The sequence below is a fragment of the Castor canadensis genome, chromosome 1 (assembly GCF_047511655.1).
Source record: "Castor canadensis chromosome 1, mCasCan1.hap1v2, whole genome shotgun sequence".
Lineage (NCBI taxonomy): Eukaryota > Metazoa > Chordata > Mammalia > Rodentia > Castoridae > Castor > Castor canadensis.
Genome location: NC_133386.1, coordinates 172,295,375 through 172,318,250, shown reverse-complemented (window position 1 = coordinate 172,318,250; position 22,876 = coordinate 172,295,375). Strand labels below are relative to the sequence as shown.

The following is a 22,876-nucleotide window of genomic DNA, read 5'->3' as shown; positions in this document are numbered from 1 at the left end:
AACATATGCACTCATGGCTATAAACTTTCCTCTTAGGACTGCCTTTGCTGTGTCCCATAGATTTCACTAGGTCGTGTTTTCATTTTCATCAACTTCCAGGACCTTTTAATTTCCTCTTTTATTTCATCAATGACCCATTGATCGTTGAGCAATATGTTGTTCAACTTCCAATTGTTTGCATGTTTTCTATTGTTGTTTTTGTTGTTGAATTCTAGTTTTAATGCACTGTGATCAGATAGAATGCATGGGGATTATTTCTATTTTCTTATATTTGTTGAGGCTTGCTTTGTGCCCTAAGATATGATCAATTTTGGAGAAGGTTTCATGGGCTGCTGAGAAGAATGTATACTGTGCAGAAGTTGGATGAAATATTCTGTAGACATCAGCTAGGTCCATTTGATCTATGGTGTGATTTAGTTCTAGAATTTCTTTATTGATTTTTTGTTTGGATGACCTATCTATTGGTGATAGGGGGGTATTAAAGTCTCCCACTACAACTGTGTTGGAGTCTATATGTACTTTTAGGTCCTTCATAGTATGTTTGATGAAATTGGGTGCCCTGATGTTTGGTGCATATATGTTGACAATTGTTATTTCCTTTTGGTGTATTTCCCCTTTTATTAATATGGAATGTCCTTCTTTATCTCTTTTGATCAATGTAACTTTGAAGTCTACTTTGTCCAAGGTAAGTATTGCTACTCCTGCCTGGTTTTGGAGGCCATTGACTTGGTAAATCTTCTTCCAGCCTTTCACCCTAAGCCAGTGATTGTTTCTGTCAATGAGATGGGTCTTCTGTAAACAACAGATTGTTGGATCTTCCTTTTTAATCCAGTTTGCCAAATGGTGTCTTTTGATGGGGGAGTCAAGTCCGTTAACATTCACTGTTAATATTGATACATATGTGGTGATTCCTGTCATTTAGTTGTTTTTGTTATGTAAGGGTTTGTGTGCAACTGAATCAGTGTTACTCTCTGGTTCCTTGTCTTTTTTCCTCCTGTGTTTTGGTACTGCCTGTCCTCTCATGGTTTTGTTCGCTTTCATTTTCTGTGTGCAGAATTCCTTGAAGAATCTTTTGTAGTGGTGGCTTGCTGGTCAAATATTGTTTTAGTTTCTGCTTATTGCAGAAGACTTTTGTTGCTCCATCTATTTTGAATGATAGTTTTGCTGGGTAGAGTATCCTAGGGTTGAAGTTATTTTCACTCAGTGCCCAGAATACCTCACTCCATGCCCTTCTTTCTTTTAAGGTTTCTGTGGAGAAATCTGCTGTGATTTTGATGGGTTTACATTTGTATGTTATTTATTTTTTCTCTCTTACAGTCTTCAATATTCTTTCTCTATTCTCTGTTCTTGTTGTTTAATGATAAAATGTTGTGGGGTAGTTCTGTTTTGGTCAGCTCTGTTTGGTGTCCTGGAGGCTTCCTGTACCTGAATGGGCATAGCTTTCTCTGGATTTGGGAAATTTTCTGTTATTATTTTGTTGAATATATTACAAATCCCTTTTGCTTGCACTTCTTCTCCTTCTTCAATGCCCATGATTCTCAGGTTTGGTCTTTTGATGGAGTTGGTGAGTTCTTGCATATTCCTTTCACAGGTCTTGAGTCATTTGAGTAATAGCTTTTCAGTTTTTCCTTTAATTTCCATTTTATCTTCAAGTTCTGAGATTCTGTCTTCTGCTTGTTTTAGTTGCTGGAGTGGCCTTCCATTGTGTTTTGTATTTCTATTACATTCTTTTTTCTGAGATTTTCCATATCATGTATTACTTCCTCTTTAATATTGTCAATTTTCATCTTTAATTCACTCATCTCTCTATAGTCTTCTCTGGTTCACTTTGGTGTTTATTTAGGGCTCTTATGAGTTCATTTATTTGTTTGTGTGTCTTCTCATATTCTTTATTTTTGGTGTCTTGGAATTTCTTGAGTGCCTCTTGAACATTTTGGTTAACCGTGTCAGGTAACATCTCTATGAAAATCTCAATGATTACTTGCAGGAGTTCTTCTTTGAGGATATTCTTGTGGGCATCGTTGGCTTCCTTGGTGTTGTTTATCTTTGTTTTGTTGGAGTCTGTAACTAGGTATCCATTTTCTTCATTTCTCTCTGAATCCTGTATTAAATTATTTTTGGGGGGAGAACAGTTTCCATCCCTTTTTCATCTTCCCATCACTCCACTTAGTACTGTGTAACTATGTTCTTGATAGGCTATTGGTGGTTTCAGTCACTTGTTTTCTTTCCCTTGGTTTAATTTGGCTTTATGGGTGTATTGGGTTTTTAGCTTAGTGTATGTATGCTATTTCTGTCCCTGTTCTGGGTGTAATTTAGTATTAGCTAACTCACAATAGTAAAACTAACAAAACAAACAAACAAAAACCAAAGAAATCAATGCGGAGAGATGAACAAACAAACACAAACAAACAAGAAACAAAACAAACACACAAACACACAAAAAACCCTCCAGGTTCAGGAATAATAGAATTTCAGTTTTTGTAGTTCTGTTGTTACTCCTTCAGCATCCAGCCCTGGTGTTGGTATTTAAGTAGAGCCTCTGTCTTAGTCTCACCAGGTGGTAGGGGAGTCTTGCCAGTTTTTCTTCTGTCTTTCAGTGGCAGCTGCTTAGTCAGTTCCTACCTCATTGAGGTGTGGCGGTTTAAGTTTGTATGTTGCTTTTAGGTTGCAGAGATCAGCTCTGTAGCCTACTAGTCATCCTGTTGGTCTGCCAAATGTCTCCCAAGCAGGTTTGGAGCAGTGTCTGGCAGTGCCGGAGCCCTCCTGTTTTCTCAGTGTAACGTGGTGTGGAGAAGCTTTGTATGGGCTAGGGGCTCAGGGTGTCAGAGTTTTGATTCTTCTTAGTGTGGCTTCAGCATCTCAGCAAGATTTTTCATTTATGGAGCTCACACTGTCTGCTTCTGCACCCTAGTTGCCATCTTGGATCCAGTCATCCTCTTTTTTCTGGGCTGTTGTTTTTTGGGAGACTATTCATTACTGTTTCAATCTCATATTTGTTATAGATCTGCTGGAGTAGTTTGTATCCTCTGGGTTCAATTTAGGAAAGTCATACACATGTAGAAATGTATCCATTTCTTCTAGATCCTCTGAATTTCATTGGGGTTTGTTATGATATCCCCTTTTCATCTGTAATTTTATTAATTTGGGGTTTGTTCCTCCTTCTTTTGGTTAGTTTGGCTAAGGACTTATCAATCTTACTTATGTTTTTCAAAGAACCAATTCTTCATTTCTTTGATTCATTATATTTTTTTAGTCTCCATTTTGATAATGTCTGCTCTGAATTTTGTTATTTCTTTCCATGTACTGCTTTTGGGTTTGTCTTGGTCTTGTTTTCCTAAGAGTTTGAGGTGCATCATTAGATTATTTACTTGAGATTTTTCTGATATTTTAATGTAGGCACTTATAGCTATAAACTTTCCTATTAGCACTACCTTTGTTGGGTCCCAAAGGTTTTATAAACTGTGTTTTCATTTCATTTGGTTCTAGGATTTTATTAATTCCCCTTCATTTCTTTTATAACCACTGGTCATTCAGTAGTGTGTTTTGTGGTGTTCATGTGTTTAAATATATTATGTAGTTTCTTTTGCCATTGAGTGTAAGTTTTATTCCATTGTGGTCTGATAAAACATAGGAGATTATTTCAGTTTTTTTCTATTGGCTAAGTCTTGCTTTTTGTTCAGAGTTCATTTCTATGAGGTCATCATCTGACCTTGAACATGGGATCTCAGGATGGTCTGAGTCCACCTGTTTCTTTGTCATCTTTTCCTCCTGCAGGTTTAGCATGTTGAGCCTGGAGTTTGACTACATGTGCCAGTACGATTATGTTGAGATCCGTGATGGTGACAACAGTGACAGTCCCATTATCAAGCGTTTCTGTGGCAATGAGCGGCCAGCTCCCATCCGGAGCACAGGTTCCTCACTCCATGTCCTCTTCCACTCAGATGGCTCCAAGAATTTTGATGGCTTCCATGCTGTCTTTGAGGAGATCACAGGTAAAGGCCTCAGAGGCAAATATAGCAGTTTATGGTTTGCTCTGCAAAATCTCCTTTCTGTGTAACCACTTTTCTTCCTGCTCAGTTTAATGAAAACCCAGCATGCTGAGTTCTTAGAAGCAGCCTATAGAAAAAAGTATATATACAATGGCAAGGCATTTTTCAGAAAGATTTGCCCAGAACACAACTAGGAATGATCACTATACAGAGGTAGTGACTGGAGCACAGAGAGGCTGGATCATGTGCGTTAGGTCACATAGCCTTGTGGGTAGAATCAGGGACTTGCCCACAAACAGTTTGGCTCTAGAGCTCACATGAAGGGTCCTCTCATGGTTAAGAGCATTGGCTTTGGATCCTTAGAGATCAAGCTGTGTGACTTTGGGAAAATTCTTCTTCTCTGGGCCTCAGTTTCCTAATTAGTCAAAAGGGGATGACAGTAGATGCTTCTTCTTAAGGAGATGCTAGAAGACAGAACAATGAAGTGGTTAGCACAGTCTAGAACACAGTAAGCACTCAATAGCTGCCCAATCCAGGGGTCCCCCGAGCCTTTCATTGCCACTTGTAAAATAGACAATGAAAGTCTTGTTTTAAATACAAATTAAAACTTTATTAACAAGATTAAGTGTACTTTATTTCTTTTGTAAAGATGGAGTGAACATTATTTAGTATTCATTTGCTCTAGTTACAACCCAGTCAAGCAAATTAATAGATGTAGACTGGGACTAATGAGTTATCCTAGGTTACATTTATATTATATTTGTGCCAAAATTATAAGATTGAACTTACTAATACCATTGCTTGAACAGCAGCAAGATCTCATAGAAGGTATGTGATGCTTCTTTCAACAATGAAAGTCTTAAACTACAATGGCAAGAGACTCCAAGTCCAATTTTAACTTCTACTCTTTGGTCATATTTAGAGGTAGCTTTGATTAAAATGAATGAAATGCTCAATTCTAAGCAGTCACCTCAGCTCTCATTGTTGTGAGGTTTGATTGCTTTGGGTTTTACAAAATAAGCTCAGGATTGAAAGCCAGTTTTTTTTAAAGTACTGAATAATAAGAATAAGCATGCAATGACATTTTGATCATTAAGGCTCCTTTTGGAGGGTCCCTTGAGAAAGTCTTAGGAAAGAAAGTGGGTGGTCATAGAATCCTCCTTCAGTCCATTCTTTTAGCAAGCCCAGCAGCCTGGCCACCCAGTGTCCCCTCCCTTTGGATGGGGCCTGTAGCACCTCTCAGCAGGGGCCTTAGGAAGGAGCAAGCCCAGCTCTGTCCCACACTGTGTGCCATGGCACTTTGCGGGGCCTGGAGTTCAGATGTTTTGCTGCTAGGATGGTGGATGGTCAACCTGTGGCTGGATCCTTGTCCTACAATGATACCCTGCAGCATAAACTAAGCAGTCCCATGCAAGATGCGATTGTGGGTGTTTATGACCACCAACTAGAGCTGGCTATCAGGGAAGCCAGACCGGGGCAGCGGAGCCTCATTGGCTTCTGGCTCTATGACCTAGGGTCTCTGAGATAGACTCCTCACCCTCCCCTGGAGAATGCTGTGAAGCACTGGCAAATAGGCAATACCACCTCTTGTTCTTCAAACACCATCCATCTGCTTGAACTCACGTCATTCCCTTAGGCTAAGGTCACCTGTCCTGAACCTGCATGTCAAAACCTACCATTCAGGACATGTCTCACATTCTCTTTCCTCTGCTACCTTTACTCTTGCTCCCATGAGCTGTCACTGCCCTTTTTCAACTGCCCTGTCACCTTCCTCTGCTTTTCTTCTTTTAATAGGTCACTAACTGCCTTATGCTTCCTGTATAGATGCTGTATACTTTCCTTTATGTGGCTTTGATTTGGCAAATAGAATGTCCTGTTTATCTTTGTGTTTCACCAGCACCTTCCACAGAGAAATACTGATTGATCTAAACCAAAGCAGTTTTTTCCGCACTAGAATGTAGGAATGGTAGATCACACACAGACCAGTGTTTGTCAGTGTCCCCAGGATGCTCTGTAAACTGCAGGTTCTGAGGTCCAATCAGCTTGGGGAAAACTGCTCATTATGTACATTCTTAAAACTTTGCAAGTAATTGAGAGGCTCTCCAGTAAAGAAATTTGGTTCAACCTAGCATTGTGTCTCATGCCTGTAATCCCAATTACTTGGTAGGTAGAGGCAAGGAGACTCATGGTTTAAGTCTAGTCTGCAAAAAAGCAAGACCTTATCTAAAAAATAACCTAAAGTAAAAAGAAGTGTGGGGGCATGACTCAAGCAGTAGAGTGGGTATGAAGTCCAGAGTTCAAATCCTAGCACTGCCAAAAAAAATGTTTCATTGCCATTGAACTCTAGCTGCATTCTCTCAGCATATTTGAACCCAGAGCACTTATTTAGCTGAATACAGTAACATTGTAAGGGACAAGTATGTTTGGAAATTCTTTTTCTTTTTTTTCCTGAAGTACTGAGATTGAATCTAGGACCTCATCTAGGGCCTCATGCATGTTAGGCAAGTGCTCTTCTACTTGAGTCACACCCCCAGTCCTTTTGTTTGCATTTTGCTTTTGAGAAAGGGTCTCAATTACTTTTCCCAGTCTGGTCCTGACTTGAGATCCTCCTGCTTCTGCCTCCGGAGTATCTGGGATTATCCATATGAGTCACCATGCCTGATACCTTCAGCGTACTTGTGGGGAGCTTCAGAAACATCAGTTGGTGTCAGCAACATTCAATGATTAATTATTGTGGTTTAGGCCTTTTCAACTAATAGTACCATGAATTCAGTAAAAGGAATAAAAAAGTTGTAAGGAGTCAAGTAAAAGTCTTGGGTTTAGAATCCAGGCTTGGAGAGATGGCCTCACTGCACAGTGACACTGAGGGCTGCCTTTCTCTTCCAGCCTGCTCCTCATCCCCTTGTTTCCATGATGGCACGTGCCTCCTCGACGCAGCTGGGTCTTACAAGTGTGCCTGCTTGGCAGGCTATACTGGGCAGCACTGTGAGAATGGTGAGTCTGCCTCCTGAGTAGGAGGTATGGTATCATCGGGGCTGGCATGCAGACAACTTTGGGGGCTTATAGGGCTGTTGTTTCTTGGTTTCTCAAATGGTCTGTAAAAGATGGGACATCATATAGACACCCTGTTGAGTGATCTCAGAAAGGCTGAGTGGGCTTGTCTGGAGCTACCTCTGTATTTCCAATGGCATTCTGCTATAAATACTTCTCAAAAAGATATAATTCTCTCAATTAGCATACAAAGTTCAAAAACACAGAGAAGAAGTTTATAGTAGTAAGCCACCATCAGAATCTCTCCTGTGGTCCAGAGTCTGAACCCTTGGTCCGTCTTAAGATCTGAAGGCTTGAGTTGTCCTCTGGGGCATCATTCATGGACTCCAGTGAGTTATTATACAGTCTGACATCCTGAATTGAGTGTGGTGAATGTGTAAGTTGACCATGAGCTCCAGTTTCCCAGGCTCAATCTTAGTTATACATTTTTTAGTTATACATAATTTTTATTGCACCCTCTTTCATGCTCAAAGTATCCTGAATTGGATGACAAATGACACTGTGATCCAACAAATATGAAATGATGTCAGGTGAGTCACAGGCAAAGAAACCACAGTCGATTAATGAACTGCAGGTGGACTAAGGTCTGTGGAAATGCAGGAAAAGAGGATATCTTGTCTTTCTCTGGAGGAGCCATACTGAGTTGCCGAGACAAGCTGCATGATTCTTCAGCAGCTCCTGAGCAGGCCTGGAGTGAAATGGGGTGTGGGAGATGGGCAGAAGAGGAGATGAGGAAGAAAGAAATCCTTCCAGCTGTGCAATGCCACGGCTACCTGTCTCTAGGACAGCTTTCCTTATTGTAACCATTCAAGTCTCCTCTCCTACCTAAGCCTTACTTTTCTCTTCCTTCTTCTTCCTCTTCTATACCTCCTTCCTCTTCTTCCTTCCTTTGACTTCCCATTCCCTTCCCTTGCCTTGCTTTCCCATTCCCTTGCCTTCCTATTCCTTTCTCTTCCCTTGTCTTCCCATTCTTTCTCCTACCCTCCCTTTTCTCCCCTCTTCTGCCTTTCCCTCCCCTCTCCTTCCTATTCCCTTCTTTTCCCTTCCTCTTTCTTTCCCTTCTGACCTCAGGCATTAGTGACTCCAAATCTATGCAGGTGAGAAGATTCCAAACCAAAAAAACCCAGTAAATTCCTTTTCTTTCTTTCTTTTTCTTTTTCTTTCTTTCTTTCTTTCTTTCTTTCTTTCTTTCTTTCTTTCTTTCTTTCTTTCTTTCTTTCTTTCTTTCTTTCTTTCTCTCTTTCTTTCTTTCTTTCTCTCTCTCTCTCTCCTCTCTCTCTCTCTCTCCTTCCTTCCTTCCTTCTTTCCCAAACCCAGGGCCTTGTGCATGCTAAGCACATGCTTTACCACTGAGCCACAATGCCAGCACATGAGATGTATCTTGATTTTTTTGTTTGTTTGTTTGTTTGAGACAGGGTCTTGCTATGTAGCTAAGGCTGGCCTTGAACTTGGAATCCTCCTGCCTCAGTCTCTTGAGTGCTGGGATCACAGGTGTGTGCCACCTCACCATATCTTTACAGTCTCATTGAATCACCCAAGTTCTTGCAAATAGTAGTCAAAAGCCTCATGTGGTGGCTCATACCTATAATCCCAGGTACACGGGAGGATCAAGGTCCAAGATCAGCAAAAAAGAGAAACCAATTCAAACAAATGCTCGGTCCAAAACAAGGAGGAGTTTCTAACTCATGTTCTTGAAAAAGCAGGATAGAACTTTCTTATGATAGACTTGTGATTTTGCCAAAGAAGAAACGAGCCTGTTGAACACTGCATATGGTGGCACCACAACTGTCTAGCCCTTCTGTGTGGTACAGAGGACTGTGCCACTGGCAAGGAGGAGCTTCAACACTATGACCAGAAATCATGTCTTCCAGGTGTCCAATTATGTATGTGTCTTAATAGGAGTTTGAGACTGAAACCAGGTGTCACTGATGGTGACTGTGCAGAACAAGAAGAATCAAAGGTTGGAGAATGAGGAAGGATAATGTTCTAGGAAGGGCTCCTCGATGCTGATTAGGAGGTGGGAACGTGTGTGTGAGAGGTGTTGTATGGACAAACTGCCAGGAGACGCAGATAGGGAAAGGAAAGAAGCCAGGCAAATGTGCCATTTCAGAAAAAATCCCAGCTCTAGTGTTCAGTGGTTGTTGAGAGCTGGAGTATAAATAGAACACAGGCAAGGGAGCTGTGTGGTCCTATGCACACAACAATCAGTCACTGGCCTTGTAGCGGGGCACTGGTGGCTCACATTTGTAATCCTAGCTACTCAAGAGATGAAAGTTGGAAGGACTGAGATTCAGCTAAAATGTTTGCAAGACCCCATCTCAACCAATATAACCTGGATATCATGGTGCACGCCTGTCATTCTAGCTATGAAAGAAACCTTTAAAAAGAAAAAAGAGGCTATAGTTCAGGCTGGCATTGGCATAAATACAAGAATGTATTTGAAAAATAACCAAGGAGAAAGGACTGAGGGTGTAGCTCAAATGGTAGGGTGCCTGCCTAGCAGTGCAAGACCCTGAGTTCAAACCCTAATACTGGAAAAAAGCCCAAAAAACAAAGAACAAAATATATCCCTTGCTCTGGCTTGGCACAGCTTCCTTGCATGTGGCCATGCAAGAGACTTAGAAAATGATGTTCTGCTTCCTGGTGTCTACCTCATTTGATCCTACTGTGTTGTGTGCAATGCAGACCAGAGAAGTGTGGCTTTCTCTTTGTTATAAGAATTTCATATGGGGTGATTCTAGAATCTCAACAATGGAAGATCCAGAGCTCCACCATTGAGATTCAAACAAGGAAACAAAAAAAGGGAAGGCTTAATTTCTTAATGAATTAATTACTTAATATTAGCACTTTGATAAACAAAGGTAAAGTTGGAAAGAAGTAAAACATCACCACGTGAACCAAAACGCTTTTAAGAAATTGTTTCACATCAAGGGAGAAGGATAAATTGTTCCAAAAGCTATGACTAAAATGTGCATGGGTAGTGTACATTTTAGTGTACCTTGTGAATCAAAACTGAATTTCTCAGCAGTGTTATTCTACCAAGAAAAAATAAACACCATGAAAAAAAGAATGTGAAATAAGGCATTGTGCACTTATTCATAGTTTGATTCACAAACTCTCAAATCACTTTAAAACACTGGCATAGACTCGGGATGCAGCTCAGTGGTACTGCACTTGTCTAACATGTGTAAGGCCCTGGGTTCAATCCCCAGCACCACAAAACAAAACAAACAAAAAACCAATAACAACAGCAAAAAAATCCCCAACATAGATGGGCAAGAGAATTGTCCTTTGCCAGTTTCCCAAATATAATTCCGACCCCCTCAGAACCATGTAGTTAGAGCTGGTGAAGCCATTAGCGATAGATATCTAACATCAATATGGCGGACTGAATGATTATTATTTTCCAGGTAGGAAATTTGACGTGAGCCCTAACTTGGTGGGGAAGGCATCACAAAAATTAGCTGTGACACTTTACCTTGTAATTTCTGGACAGCTCTCTCAGCTGTTTTCTTCAGGCAGTCTGTCAGTGAGAAGAGCAAAAAAGACAAAAAAAGATTAACTCTGTTGTTTTTCTCATGAGCATATCAATGAACTGAAACAATTTCCCTAGAAGGAATTCTTTCAAAATTAGGAATAAATTCAAGCAGGCATTCTGAAATTCTCCCAACTCCAAAATGCTCAAATTAGATGAAGCAGTCTTTTTTTTTTTTTTAATAGCATGTGTAGCACTGAAGCCAGTATTAGTGAGACCTCTGTCTTTTATTTATGTACCATCAAATGTGACAAGGGGAAGCCACTTCTAGATGTGGTTTTAATGATCTTTTCTCCTCATGGGAAAGCAGATGTTCCTTTTTGCAGATGAAAGGATTGAAGCAGAGAATGCAAGCCCATGATCCCCCAGCAAATTAAAAACTAGGGGCTCTGAATTGTACCTTCCTATGTAGTTCATGCTGTCTCACACAGGGTTCATGCCAAGTGGCCTGGTGACACTCCAGGTGCCTGACTGATGGACTTTGATTACTATTAAGTTCTTTCAAAGGTCTTTCCTTCCCAGATAAGGCTCCTCTGCCTCTCTCTTCCAAATACAGTCCCTGATACAAGCACTTTTTTTTACTTTCTTTGTGCACGTGAACACCTGTGAGTGGGAATGGAACAGGAATAGAATTTATACTTAATTGCAGAAGAAAGACATACTTGTAAAAAAAAATCAAACAGTAGTGAGAGGTATAAAATTTAAAAAAGAAGGCAATTTTTCTCTGAACCATCATTACAAACTTGGTATAGCCTTATAGCATTTTTTCTATAGAATTCAAACCTAAGTTGTCAATATGTCATTATTTTAAACCAGTGATTCTCAACTGGGGTGGCATTTGACAATGTCTGAAAATAAGTTGGGTTATAATCATGGGAGTGAAGTTGATATCCAAGGGGAAGAGGTCAGGGAGGTCAAGAATGCTGAACATTCTTGAATGCACAGGACAACCCAACAACAAAGTGTCATCTGGCCAAAATGAATAAATTTTCCATTTATTCAGTGTGCGTGACATGGATTTTTTTTTTCCAGATGAGTGCATATTGGTTTACTTCATTTGAAAAAATGATTGCTAGCTGGGTCTGGTGGCTCTTAATAATCCTAGCTACTTAGGAGGATCAAGGTTCAAGGCCAGCCCAGGCAAAAAGTTCATGAGACCCCTTCTCAACTAATAAAAATCTGGGCATGGTGGTTCCTGCCTGTCATCCCAGCTACATGGGAGGTATAAGTAGGAAGGTCACAATCCAGGCAGGCTCAGGAATAAATGTGAGACCTATCTCAAAAGGGCAAAAAAGGGCCAGAGGTGTGGCTCAAGTGGTAGAGTGCCTCCCTTACAAGCACAAGGCTCTGAGTTCAAACCCCAGCATCACACTTACAAAAAAAATGATTGCTTAGTATTCTATTCTATGGATGAATGTATAATTACCCAATTCTTTAAGATGTACTTGATACTGTTTTCAATATTTTTGCTATTATCAAGAGGCTGCAATAATTATCCTTATGTATTTTTTGTTTACATGCAGAGATATTTTTGTAGGATGATTTCCTAGATGTTGAACTGTTGGTTCAAAGGGTAGACGCACTTAAGCTTTTGAGAGCTTTTGCCAAAAAGGTCACTAAAACATTTTACCAAGATACAAGATGAACCATTTAATATAAACACCAGTCTTCAAAATAAGAATTGGAGCCTACATTTTAGAAACTAAAGTCTATTTTTTGTCAAACTGGAAATGAATTTGTTTTCAAAGGAAATCCATATGTCTGAAGAGAGACTTCTTAGGGAGACTTTCTGAGATGATAGATAAAGAACAAGAAACAGTTGGCAAGTTTTGGCTTAGTTCCAGTGGTCAAGAGGGTGTGAGAGTCCCACAAGAGGACAGTTATCAAGAACTAATGTCTCTAGGCCTCACCTTCCTGAAATTGTTTCCTAAGGAAGAAAAACTTTCCTCTGCTCTTGAGTGACCTCCTCAGAAGCTCAACAAGGGGAGTGGCCCCTCCTCAGCCACGAGGCCAAGCCAGCCTCCTGCCAACACCTTTTGCCACCTCCAGCCTCTCTGGGCCACCATGTAAGAAACCAGGGCCCCTTTTTTCCTCTGAAGTTTCCTGTTTCTTTGTATGGAACACAAGGACAAAATAAGTCCTTGAGTAAATGGTCAGAATCTTGTTTTGAAAAAGTGGAGAGTGAGGGATTCATGGCCTGCTCCAATTTCCATGTTGCTTTTGTTCCTCTGGCCCAGTTGACAGAACTGGGGCTTCCTCTCTGCATGCCAATGAGGGGCGATGAAACCGGCTAAATCTTGGGGCACAATGTGCATATTGCAGGCTCTGACGTGCCTGGAACAAAACAAACAGGTCTCCACCAATTAAAGAAAAATGGTGACTCTGGATTCATTTGGGTTTTGGAGCTTCAGAAGGTTTCCCACTGGCCTGCCCCAAAGAATGGGAAGAAAAGAGCCAGGATGAGAGGCACACTTTATACTTGAGCTTCAAAGGACCAACCGTGTTTCTCATCAGAATAAGCGTAGAACTCTGGGGTTTTCATGGAGACATTAATGCGGATACCAGTGAGAATGCAGGGGACCCCCTACTGGGCAGCAATCACCTCTCTCATCACAGATAGATAAAATATATGCTGTGAGCTCAGGATTAGTACAAATTGTGCTAATATCTCTCAGGTGTGGTGTTTAAAAATGGAATTACTTTTTCTCAGTTCCAAATATCTCTCTTACCCTTCCACATGGAAGACAGGTGCATCTTTGTTCAGGGTGAAGAACTTAGCATCTGTGATCAGGACAACCTTGGACTGACACCGAGTCTGCAATTTAACAGCTCCACGGCCTTGAACAAATCACTTAACTTCTGTGATCCTCTGTTTCCCCCAGTTATAAAGTCCAGAAAAATAGCACCAGATAGCTTTCAGGGCTTTTTTTGGAGATTGGGTATAATGATTTACATAAGGCTGAGTTGAGTAATAAAGAACTGTTATTCTTTTTTTGTTATAACTATTAATGTGTATTAATTGTACTTTTTCTTTGTGGTCCTGGGAATTGAACTCAGGGCGTCATACTTGCTAGGTAAATGTTCTACCACTAGAGCCATCACCCCCAGCCCTTTTGTGTGTGTGTGTGTGGTGTGTGTTTTGTTTTTGCTCAGACTGGCCTCAATCCCATGATCCTCCTGCCTTTACTTCTCAAGCAGCTGGGATTATAGGTGTGTAACACCATGCCCAGCTAATTGTAGAAATTTCTATAGATGCATAGCAGTACATTGATCAGGCCCATTTGCCCTTCTTCTATCCATTCCTTTTCCTCCCATTGCTCCCTCCTCCCTCTGACCCTCTTCCCAGTCCCTAATAGTTCTCTAACAATTAAGATCATCTTCTACTTTTGGGCATTTTTTTTTTTTTTTTAGTTTCCATGTATGAGAGAAAACATGTAGTACTTGTCTTTCTATATCTGAGGAGCCATTATTATTATTTTTATTACTGCTTCTGGTCTCACATTATGGCCACTTAAAACAAAGGATTCTCCAGAGAATGCATTAGGACAATAGAACTAGTCCTACAAAGTGATGATTATGACAAATCTATCTCAGGGTCCCAGGGTTTAAGGAAATTCTCTAAGACTGTCTAAGTTTGCCCTGTGAGCTGACCCTCCCATGACATTGCTGGACCCTAAGTATTGTCACCACTGAGTCAGTATACTAAGAAGAAAGAGTTGGTTTTATAAGGACAAGTAGATGTTGCCACTGTCATTGTCATAAAGAAATCCTGGGTCCCAGGAGACAACATTGAGTGTGATGAATGGGGACCCTTTATAGCCAGGACAGAGTGGAGAGGGACTCTCAGAAATGATACACAGAGCAATGTCATGGAGTAAGTGGATTTGGATGCCCAAGATAAGGTTGCCCAAAGCATCCCATTATCTGGTCAGCATTCCTTTTTTTTCACAGGGTTTCACTAGTCACTCATTTGATAGATGGTGTGCTAGGTCTCTGCTCCTTAGTGGTCATTTTGTAGACGTAGCTGTAAAGCATAATTTTTGTATTTTGTTAGCGAGAGCTGGTAAGAAAACAAAAGAAAACAAAGAATCTGGCTTAAGAGGGTGTGAGCATTATAGGCGTAATCCCATGAAGATCAGTCCCAAGAATCCACAAGCACTTAGTAACCCAGTGCCTTCAGAGACTGGTGGAGTTCCAGGAGGAGCTCAAGTTCCAGGTGCAGTTCCAAGAGAATGCTCACTTCCCACACATTACCTGGTCTTCCTGTCTATTCACCCTTCTGGACATGGAGGCAAATCTCTGAGATCCTGCTTACTATATTTAGATTAAGCCATTCATTTGGATTTGAATCCAAAAAAAAAAAAATCTGTCACCATCACTGAACATAGTAGAAGCTGCCTTTGTATAGTTATTAAGGTGTATGTGTGTGTGTGAAAGAGGAAAATTGTTCTTTTCATTTCGATCAATCCTTGTTGGGTCAGACTGAATCTTTATAGACATGGGACATCTTAGCATGAACTCTGTCAAGTGTCATGAGCCCTGTGGCCTCTTGATCAATCTATTGCTATTTCAAGCAGGAAAAGATATGTGGAGTTGTCACGTAAAGGATGTGGTTTTTCTAGCCAGAGATTCATTTGTTATGGACAACATTTCTTACAAATAATGAGAAGACAGATGAGGCTATGTAAAGTATTCTCCAGTCTAATCACCTCCAAAATGTGGAATGGAGGACCTCACAGTGCAGAAGGGCCAGGACCACTGTTGTGCTACTCAGGGTTTACATCCATCTGCCTGCTGCTGGTCCAGGCCCTCTTGGCTTTTGCTGTGGCAGATGAGGTTCTCAAGGCAGGACTTAATGCATGGGATAGATTTTATTTGGGTCTTGGCCTACGTGGTAACTTATTAGGGCTGGGATGGGCTGTGTGCCCACTGAGAACAGGGCAACAGGACGCAGGTGTACAACAGTGAGAGCGTGGCAGAATTAGCTTCTGATGGAAACAACATCCTAGCCATCATGGCCCTGGGATGAACCCCAACTTTTTGGCAGAGGACACAGAGCCTTGTGGGCATTTCTTACCCTCGCCGACTCCAGAAAATGGAAGTTTCCTCTTTGCAAAATTCAAGGCATTCAAGAATGTCTTGAATACTAAAAATAGTAATAGTTATTATTCTCTCTATTCTTTTATTTTTTTGGGGGAGACACTATGTTGCTACACAGCCCAGTCGGATCCTTCTGCTCCAGCCTCCTGAGTCCCAGAATTCCATGCATGCACCACTGCACCCTGCTTCCTTATTCTTAATGAAGGCCAGGCTCCTTGCTTCATGTGACATTATCTATGTCACTGTGTCCTCATCTCATGTGATAGGTACTTTGATCATTTCTACTTTATAGATTTATCCATCTAAACATTTTTTTTTTGGCAGTACTAGGGTTTGAACTCAGGGCCTTGTGCTTGTAAGGCAGGCACTCTACTGCTTGAGCCACTCCACCAGCCCTTTTTTTGTGTTGAGTATTTTTGAGATGGGATCTCAAGAACTATTTTGGACTGGCTTTGAACCACAATCCTCCTGATTTCTGCCTCTTGAGTAGGTAGGATTACAGGTGTGGGACAATGGTGTCTGGCAGCCAGATGTTCTTGAGTGACCATTAAGAGCAGGCATTGGGGAAATAAAGCAGGGCTATAGAGCGTAGCCATAAATAGTCCTAATCTTAACTCTTCCTTAGTGCAGAGGAGATAGTCACATGTTGTAAGGTTCTTGACAACAACTTTCTATTGGAAGGCTTTTGGTAGTGCTGGTAGTAGTGATGAGGATTTGAAAGTGCTTTTGTTAATTTGTTTTTTTGAGGCAGGGTCTTGCTGTTGTAGCCCAGGCTGACCTTAAACTTGCAGTCCTCCTGCCACCCAACCTGGCACTAAATACTTCTGGTATGCCAGGTACTGAGCAGAATCTCCTAGAACTCCAAGGTGGTCAGCACCTTGTAGGCTCCTCCTACAAGGACAGTCTCTTCATCCCAAAAGCTAAACAACAGAATTGCCTGGCTCAGGCCATTCTTACAGTGAGCATGTTTACGTATCAAAAACTTGTTTGACTATCAATGGGTGAACACCTCCCCCAGTAGTTTAGAGTTATTCCCCATGCTGGAGCTCATTCAGAAACCTTCTGAGATTTGCTGGGTGCCAGTGGTTCATGTCTACAATCCTAGCTACTTAGGAGACAAGAGATCAGGAGGATCTAGATTCGAAGTCAATCTGGACAAATAGCTCACGAGACCTTATCTCGAAAAAAGCTCATCACAAAGAAAGGACTGGTGGAGTGGTTCGAGGTGTAGGCCCTGAGTTCAAACCCCAGTACCACAAAAAAAAAAAAAAAAAAAAATTCAAAAGAAACCTGAGATTTGAGGAAACCCCAAGAAGACTGTTATTACCAGCAAATTTCATAGGCAGAGAATAGCTAAGTTCTCACACTTACATACGTTACCCATCTATTCTATCAAATGCAGATATGCCAGGCTGATTGTGAACAAGAAATAAAATGACCAGGACTTTCTGAAAAATTGTCAAAGTTAACCTGTCTCTTAGGCACAAGCTGTTTCAGTCATCTAATTAAACAGGCTGTCCAAACACCGGAAAAGTGGTGTTTGAAAGACAAGGTGTCCCAGAGGCCCAAGACAAAACTGATTAAGATCAAATAGCTAATTGTAAAGCTCAGCCTCCAAATTGCTGCTGGATGAATAAATAGCAGTGTGTGCAATGCAAGCATAATTTCACACGGATAGTGTCTCGTTCACACCGCAGAGGGCTGGAGAACATCAGGGAGGCAGGGTGCCATCAGCTGGAAAGGGATAAAAAGAGATTTCAGTGAGGATTACACCATCATCTGGTGTCATTATTCCTGGTTGGTGAAGACCTTCATGGGTGCAAAAAATTTTTGGTTTGGTCCAAAAGCACCAAACTGAAATATAAGCTGAACAGGAAAAAAGAGAGGAAGAGATAAGAGGCTATTGGATGGTTGTCTCTGAGTGTTGGCTTTGTGTTAAGTAGGGTTTCCAACATGAACAAAGCCCCAGTGAGAAAGTTAATTCCTTTTCCAAACAGAACCAAAATTCTGTCACAAGTTGTTTCCTTGATTTTGGTGATGAGTGAGAATGGATGGACACCAAGTGTGTGCGAAGAACTGAGAGTGACAAGCTCTCATCACCAGCTACATCGTGGGGTGATGGACGTCATTGACTTTGGACCTATTTCCTTTCCTGTAGCTCTCAGACCTTCTTACAACTCTGAAATTCAGCTCTTCCTAAAGAGGCAGAATCACACCCTGACTTACATTTTTTGCTCAGTTAGTTATCTGACTTTTGTAAATACTCCATTAACATAAAGTTTGCCAAAAGAAAGTATCCTTTTTATGCATAATTTTGTAAATCACTACAAACCATTCCTGAAATTGAAGAGGATACAAATAACAATAATTAAGTTACTATAATTTAGAAGCAGAACAAGAACAATAAAAAAAAAAGAAGACTATGACTTGGGATGGAAAGAAAGTGAACACAAGTCTGTATGGGGACGATGCAAACATTGTTGATTTAATCTAACTCCTGCTCCTTTCTTCTCTGTATCTAAGGATGGGTTCCGGGAAATGCGCATTTCACTTTTCTAAATTATAGAAATGTTAACATTTTAATATCAATTATTTCTAAAGACTAGCTCCTTCCTCAGCTCCTGAGCAACAACATCAAAAAAGGTAGCTGAACTTATCTATGTGCTCACCACTTCTGTGCATGCCAGCCCAACTGGCTTCCAACCTCATGTTCTTTCAACCCTGCCTGAGAGTTTCCTCTGGCTGTGAGGACTTCCTGGCTCCCACATGTGGGCAGCCTGGAGGTGTGAGGAACTGTTTTTTGTCCCATTATCATTTAGTCAATGACTAATGGTATTTGGGTATTTGCTAGGTAGTAACTTATGTTCTTTGACTTTGATTGGGATAACAGTGAGGCATGTTGGATTTTCCCAAAGTTGCTAAATTGCGTTGAGCTTCAGTGGCCCAGGGTGGTAACTTGATCGATAGCATATTACACAATTCCCTGTCTTATTTCTCCTATTATACTGTTGGTCCTTCCTGGGGTTGCCACTTAAATAACCTGCTTATACTCAAAACTTTGCCTCATGGGCTGTTTCCAAGAGAACCCAATCTCAGACACAACATGAAAGTATGGCTTGAAGGGCTAACTTAATAGGGTTAAAACTGACTCGGCTCTAGAGCTCTGTATGAGCCCTGGTTCTCCAGAGAAGCAAAACTAAAAGGAGATATCTTTCTTTCTCCCTCTGTCTCATAGGATTTCTTGTTGTATATATGATATCACGGATATGCTATATCATACTCACTCCTGTGATTATGAAGGCTGAGAAGTCCTATCACCTTCCATCTATAGACTGGAAACCCAGGAAAGCTAGTAGTGTAGTTTTAAGGCCAGGGAGCCAATGGTGTAGATTCTGATCCAGGTCTGAAGGCCTGAGAACCAGGAACCTGAAATCATAGTGCAGATGTCCCAGGTCAGTCAGGCAGGCAAAGGGAGAACCACAGACCTCCCTTCTTCTACTTTTTTTGTTCTATTCAGGCCCTCAGTGGACTGGATGATGCCTACTCACATTGGGGAGGGCAATCTTTTTATTCATTCTACCTATTCTTATACTAGGCTCTTCTGGAAACACCCTCACAGACACACTCAGATAGGAGCTTAACCAGGTACCTGGCATCCTGTGATCTAGTTGAGACAGAAAATTAACTGTCACAGTAAGCAAGATCACTATTTGGATATTTCTCTAAAATATTAGATAAGGCTTTGATCAATGCTGAATATTTTAGGGTTGCATTATTTGGAAGCTATTCAAAATATGAATCATATGTATTGTTGATTTAAAAAAAGTAGTGTTAGTCCCAAGAATTTATATCCTACAAATACACACACACACTCTTTTGCTCTTCTCTGTGCATAACAGCCAACTCAGTCCTTTTTAGGGTGGGGTCATAGTCGTGGAGTGAGACTACAGCAATATTTTTGGAGAGGGTCAACATTATCTCCCAAGGGACTTGGGATCTTCTTAAAGTTTTGTTCAAATTTTGTCATCTAGCATTTTCCAGACAGGGATGGGAACATGTTGCTTCTGTCATAAAGAAGTATCTCTCAAGGTCTTATCTTGAACTTGTGTGTCTGCTGCACTAGTCTTGCCACATTTACTCCAACATATGCCCTGGTCAAGTGGTGATCTCTGTCTAGTGTGTCAGGGAGAGCACAAATGTGATAAATAACATTGAGAACTCCAATTTCAACAAGTTCCAAATGGCTAATTCTCAGCAGAAGCATCTGAACTAGAATCTGGTTTCATTTCACCTGGCTTCCTATCTGTAGAGTAAGAGGCTTTCCTTCAGACTCCACAGCAGGCCAAGTGGTATCAACTCAGTTCTGTCACAATCACACTTGATGGGGTCTTTGTTGCATCCCAGAGTACAGTCAACTTCTGCCATTATCATGTATTGACTGAGACCCCATATAGTATTCAAATTCACGTAAGGCCCCATAGTTACCTTTATTTCTTCTGATTCAGAAGCAAAGCTAAGAAAGGCACTGGTCATGTGACTAAAAGTTTGGTCCTAGACTCTGAGCCCATTTGTAAATAATGGGTTTTGAGGAAAACAAAAATTAAGATTTTTAAATTAATTTGAAGAAGTGCTGTTGAATTCATCTTTCCTAGAATGATGAGGGTGGTGGTGGTGGAGACGGCTGAAAGAGTGTTAAAACTTGAACTGAAAAGAAAAAAACTTAGTTTGAATTTCTGTGAAGTAGCACAGCAAACTGGTCATCAATGCAAGCTGGCTACCACCAAAAGTTTTTTTACAGTCACTGAGGGTGAACCGTTGCAAATGAAAAATAATTATACATTTATTCTCTCACCCTCACTCTCTTTTTCTCTTGTTCTGTGTCACCATGGGTCAAGTTAGCCCAAGGAAGCAAAGCTGTGTTTCTTATAAGCAATGTGCCTTAAAGTTGAACTACTAAAATTTTATTGAGAAAGATTTTGTTTGGTAAAAATATGGCCCAGGATGCTAGGTTCCAGTGGCTCAAGCCTGTAATCCTGGTTACTTGGGAGGCTGAGATTGGGAGGATTGTGGTTTGAGGCCAGCAGGGGCAAATAGTTCATGACACTCCATCTCCAAAATAACCAGAGTCAAATGGACTGGAGGCATGGCTCAAGAGGTAGAGTGTCTGCATTGCAATTGTGAAGTGCTGTCTTCAAACCCCAGTCCCACCAATAAGGAAGGGACTAAGTACTTACAAGAAAGCCCTAAACCGTTTTTGTTTGTAAGTGCCTATGTGCCTAAGTGAGGCTGAGGAGAGCCTGGAGATGGTTTAAGTCTCTTAGTGGAATAGGCCTGAATGACATCACTTCTGTTTTTGAAGGTTTTCATGGGTTTTTGTTATTGTTGTTGTTTGTTTTTGGTGGTACTAGGGATTGAACTCATGGCCTCATACTTACTAGGCAGGTACTCTCTAGCACCTATTTCTTAGTTTAAATGAAAAATTTCACATTAAAGATACAGAAAAACATATGCTGATGCCTTCTTTCAGGCATAGAAGGACATCTATCAAACATGAGAGGGTGAAAGAAAATGAATTCACTTGTCCTCCTCAGTCCTTCTCTGCAAGACGGCATGCTGGACTTCCAGAAAGAACACAAAGTAGATTGTTTGGTTCCCCGGGGACTTTTTATAGCTCTTGTCTCCAAATTTGAACTTACATTTTGAAGACCTAAATAAAAGGAAAAGACAACTATTCATGGGAGTTTTGTGCATCATATAAAATTCTAAGTGGATTCAGAAAATATATTACTTTTGTGGGTGAGAAGATACTAGTGGATAGCCATATAAGGGAGCTGGCCTGGGGACATAAACTGGTCTGCTGTCTTTGCATAGCTGAGATCTTGTCCTGGGTTTTGTGATTACCAGGGGATGAAGAAGCCAGTCTACTTTCTAGGTTAGATACAAAGAGTGTGGACTTTCTTTCGTTCACATTCAGTATTACTGATTTGACCAGAGGTCACAGGAAAGAGGTGTTACTAGTGTGCCCCAAAGAACCACTTTTCCTGAAGGCATCCCGTGTGGTCCTGGCATGCTCCCTGATGTCTCCACTGTCATGTTCACTTCTTACAGACCTCTGGACCTACTCATCTCAGTATCTTTTATCCACTGTGACCCTTACTATACCAGTCAGATAGGGGAGATAAAGGTATAACTTCATTTGCTTGAAATCAACTTAGATCCAACTCTAAGACCCATAATTCAGTCTTGTGGAAAATCAGTCACAGTCATTGCTGGGCTTCCTTGATGCTCCAGGATTATAAAAAGAATCATGTTACATAGACAACATCAAATCATAGGGGAAAATCCTTTCAAGGTAGATTCTCTGGACCCTGTTCAGTTTGAGGAATCCTACTGTCTAGATTACATTACCTAATCCCTTCAAGTAAGAGAGCTTGACTGGAGTGAGGCTGGCCTGGAGCCTGAGTATCAATGGAGTCTGGACCCTCTCGCAAAGATGTGACCTCTAGACCTGCCGATGATCCTCTTTAAGATTCCCTCACCACCCAGGAGTGCTGAAAGGTATCAGGGCTCAATGTCCAGGCCTCTCTGGGATCTCATCACTCTCAGCAGGACCATGAGGGAAGACATGAGAGGGCCTGATGCCCAGGGCTAAGAAAACAGAAGAGCTGTCTGAGGCTAGTTTCTCCCTCAAAATAGATCCCGAATCAAGTATTTAGGTCCACGTGATTATTAAAGGAAGCACTCACCGGACTGGGGAGTTGGGAAAACAAGACAAGTAGGGGGAAGAAATCAAGAAAGTGGTTTCAACTAAACTCTCAGACTCAGCCTGATCCCATGGGGATTCTACAGAGTGCAAATTACACCTCAAGGAACTGGAGTTGGGTTTTTATACTCTCACACCCATCGATCATTGACTACAGGCAACCTTGGGGTGGATATGGGAGAACAAACATTGAGGTATTTTTCAGTTCTCCATTTGGGCAAGCTGGTAAACCTGCCCAAGGTTGTAGGTGCCTGCTCTCAGCAGCAAAGTACACATACATAGTTGAAGGATGGGTGCCCTCAGCTGGTAAAAGGATAGGAAGGGACCTGGGAGAGGCTCCAGTAGTGTTCAGGACAGGAGCCCATCACAAAGACGTTGCACGTGCCTCTGTAAAGCAGATTCACAGTGCACCACCTCATAAAGTTGCTCCAAGGAAAA

The 22,876-nt window shown here is 41.2% G+C and overlaps 1 protein-coding gene across 3 annotated transcripts in view; it reads left to right on the top strand.

Annotated features, from left to right (window-relative positions):
* Pamr1 (peptidase domain containing associated with muscle regeneration 1) overlaps window positions 1-22,876 on the top strand; it is a 169,773-nt gene that overhangs the window by 132,789 nt on the left and 14,108 nt on the right. For all 3 annotated transcript variants that reach the window (XM_074044515.1, XM_020160817.2, XM_074044499.1), the window contains exons 5-6: window positions 3,775-3,992; window positions 6,876-6,983. In XM_074044515.1, the coding sequence (XP_073900616.1) occupies window positions 3,775-3,992; window positions 6,876-6,983 (326 nt within the window). The remainder of the gene's footprint in view (window positions 1-3,774; window positions 3,993-6,875; window positions 6,984-22,876) is intronic.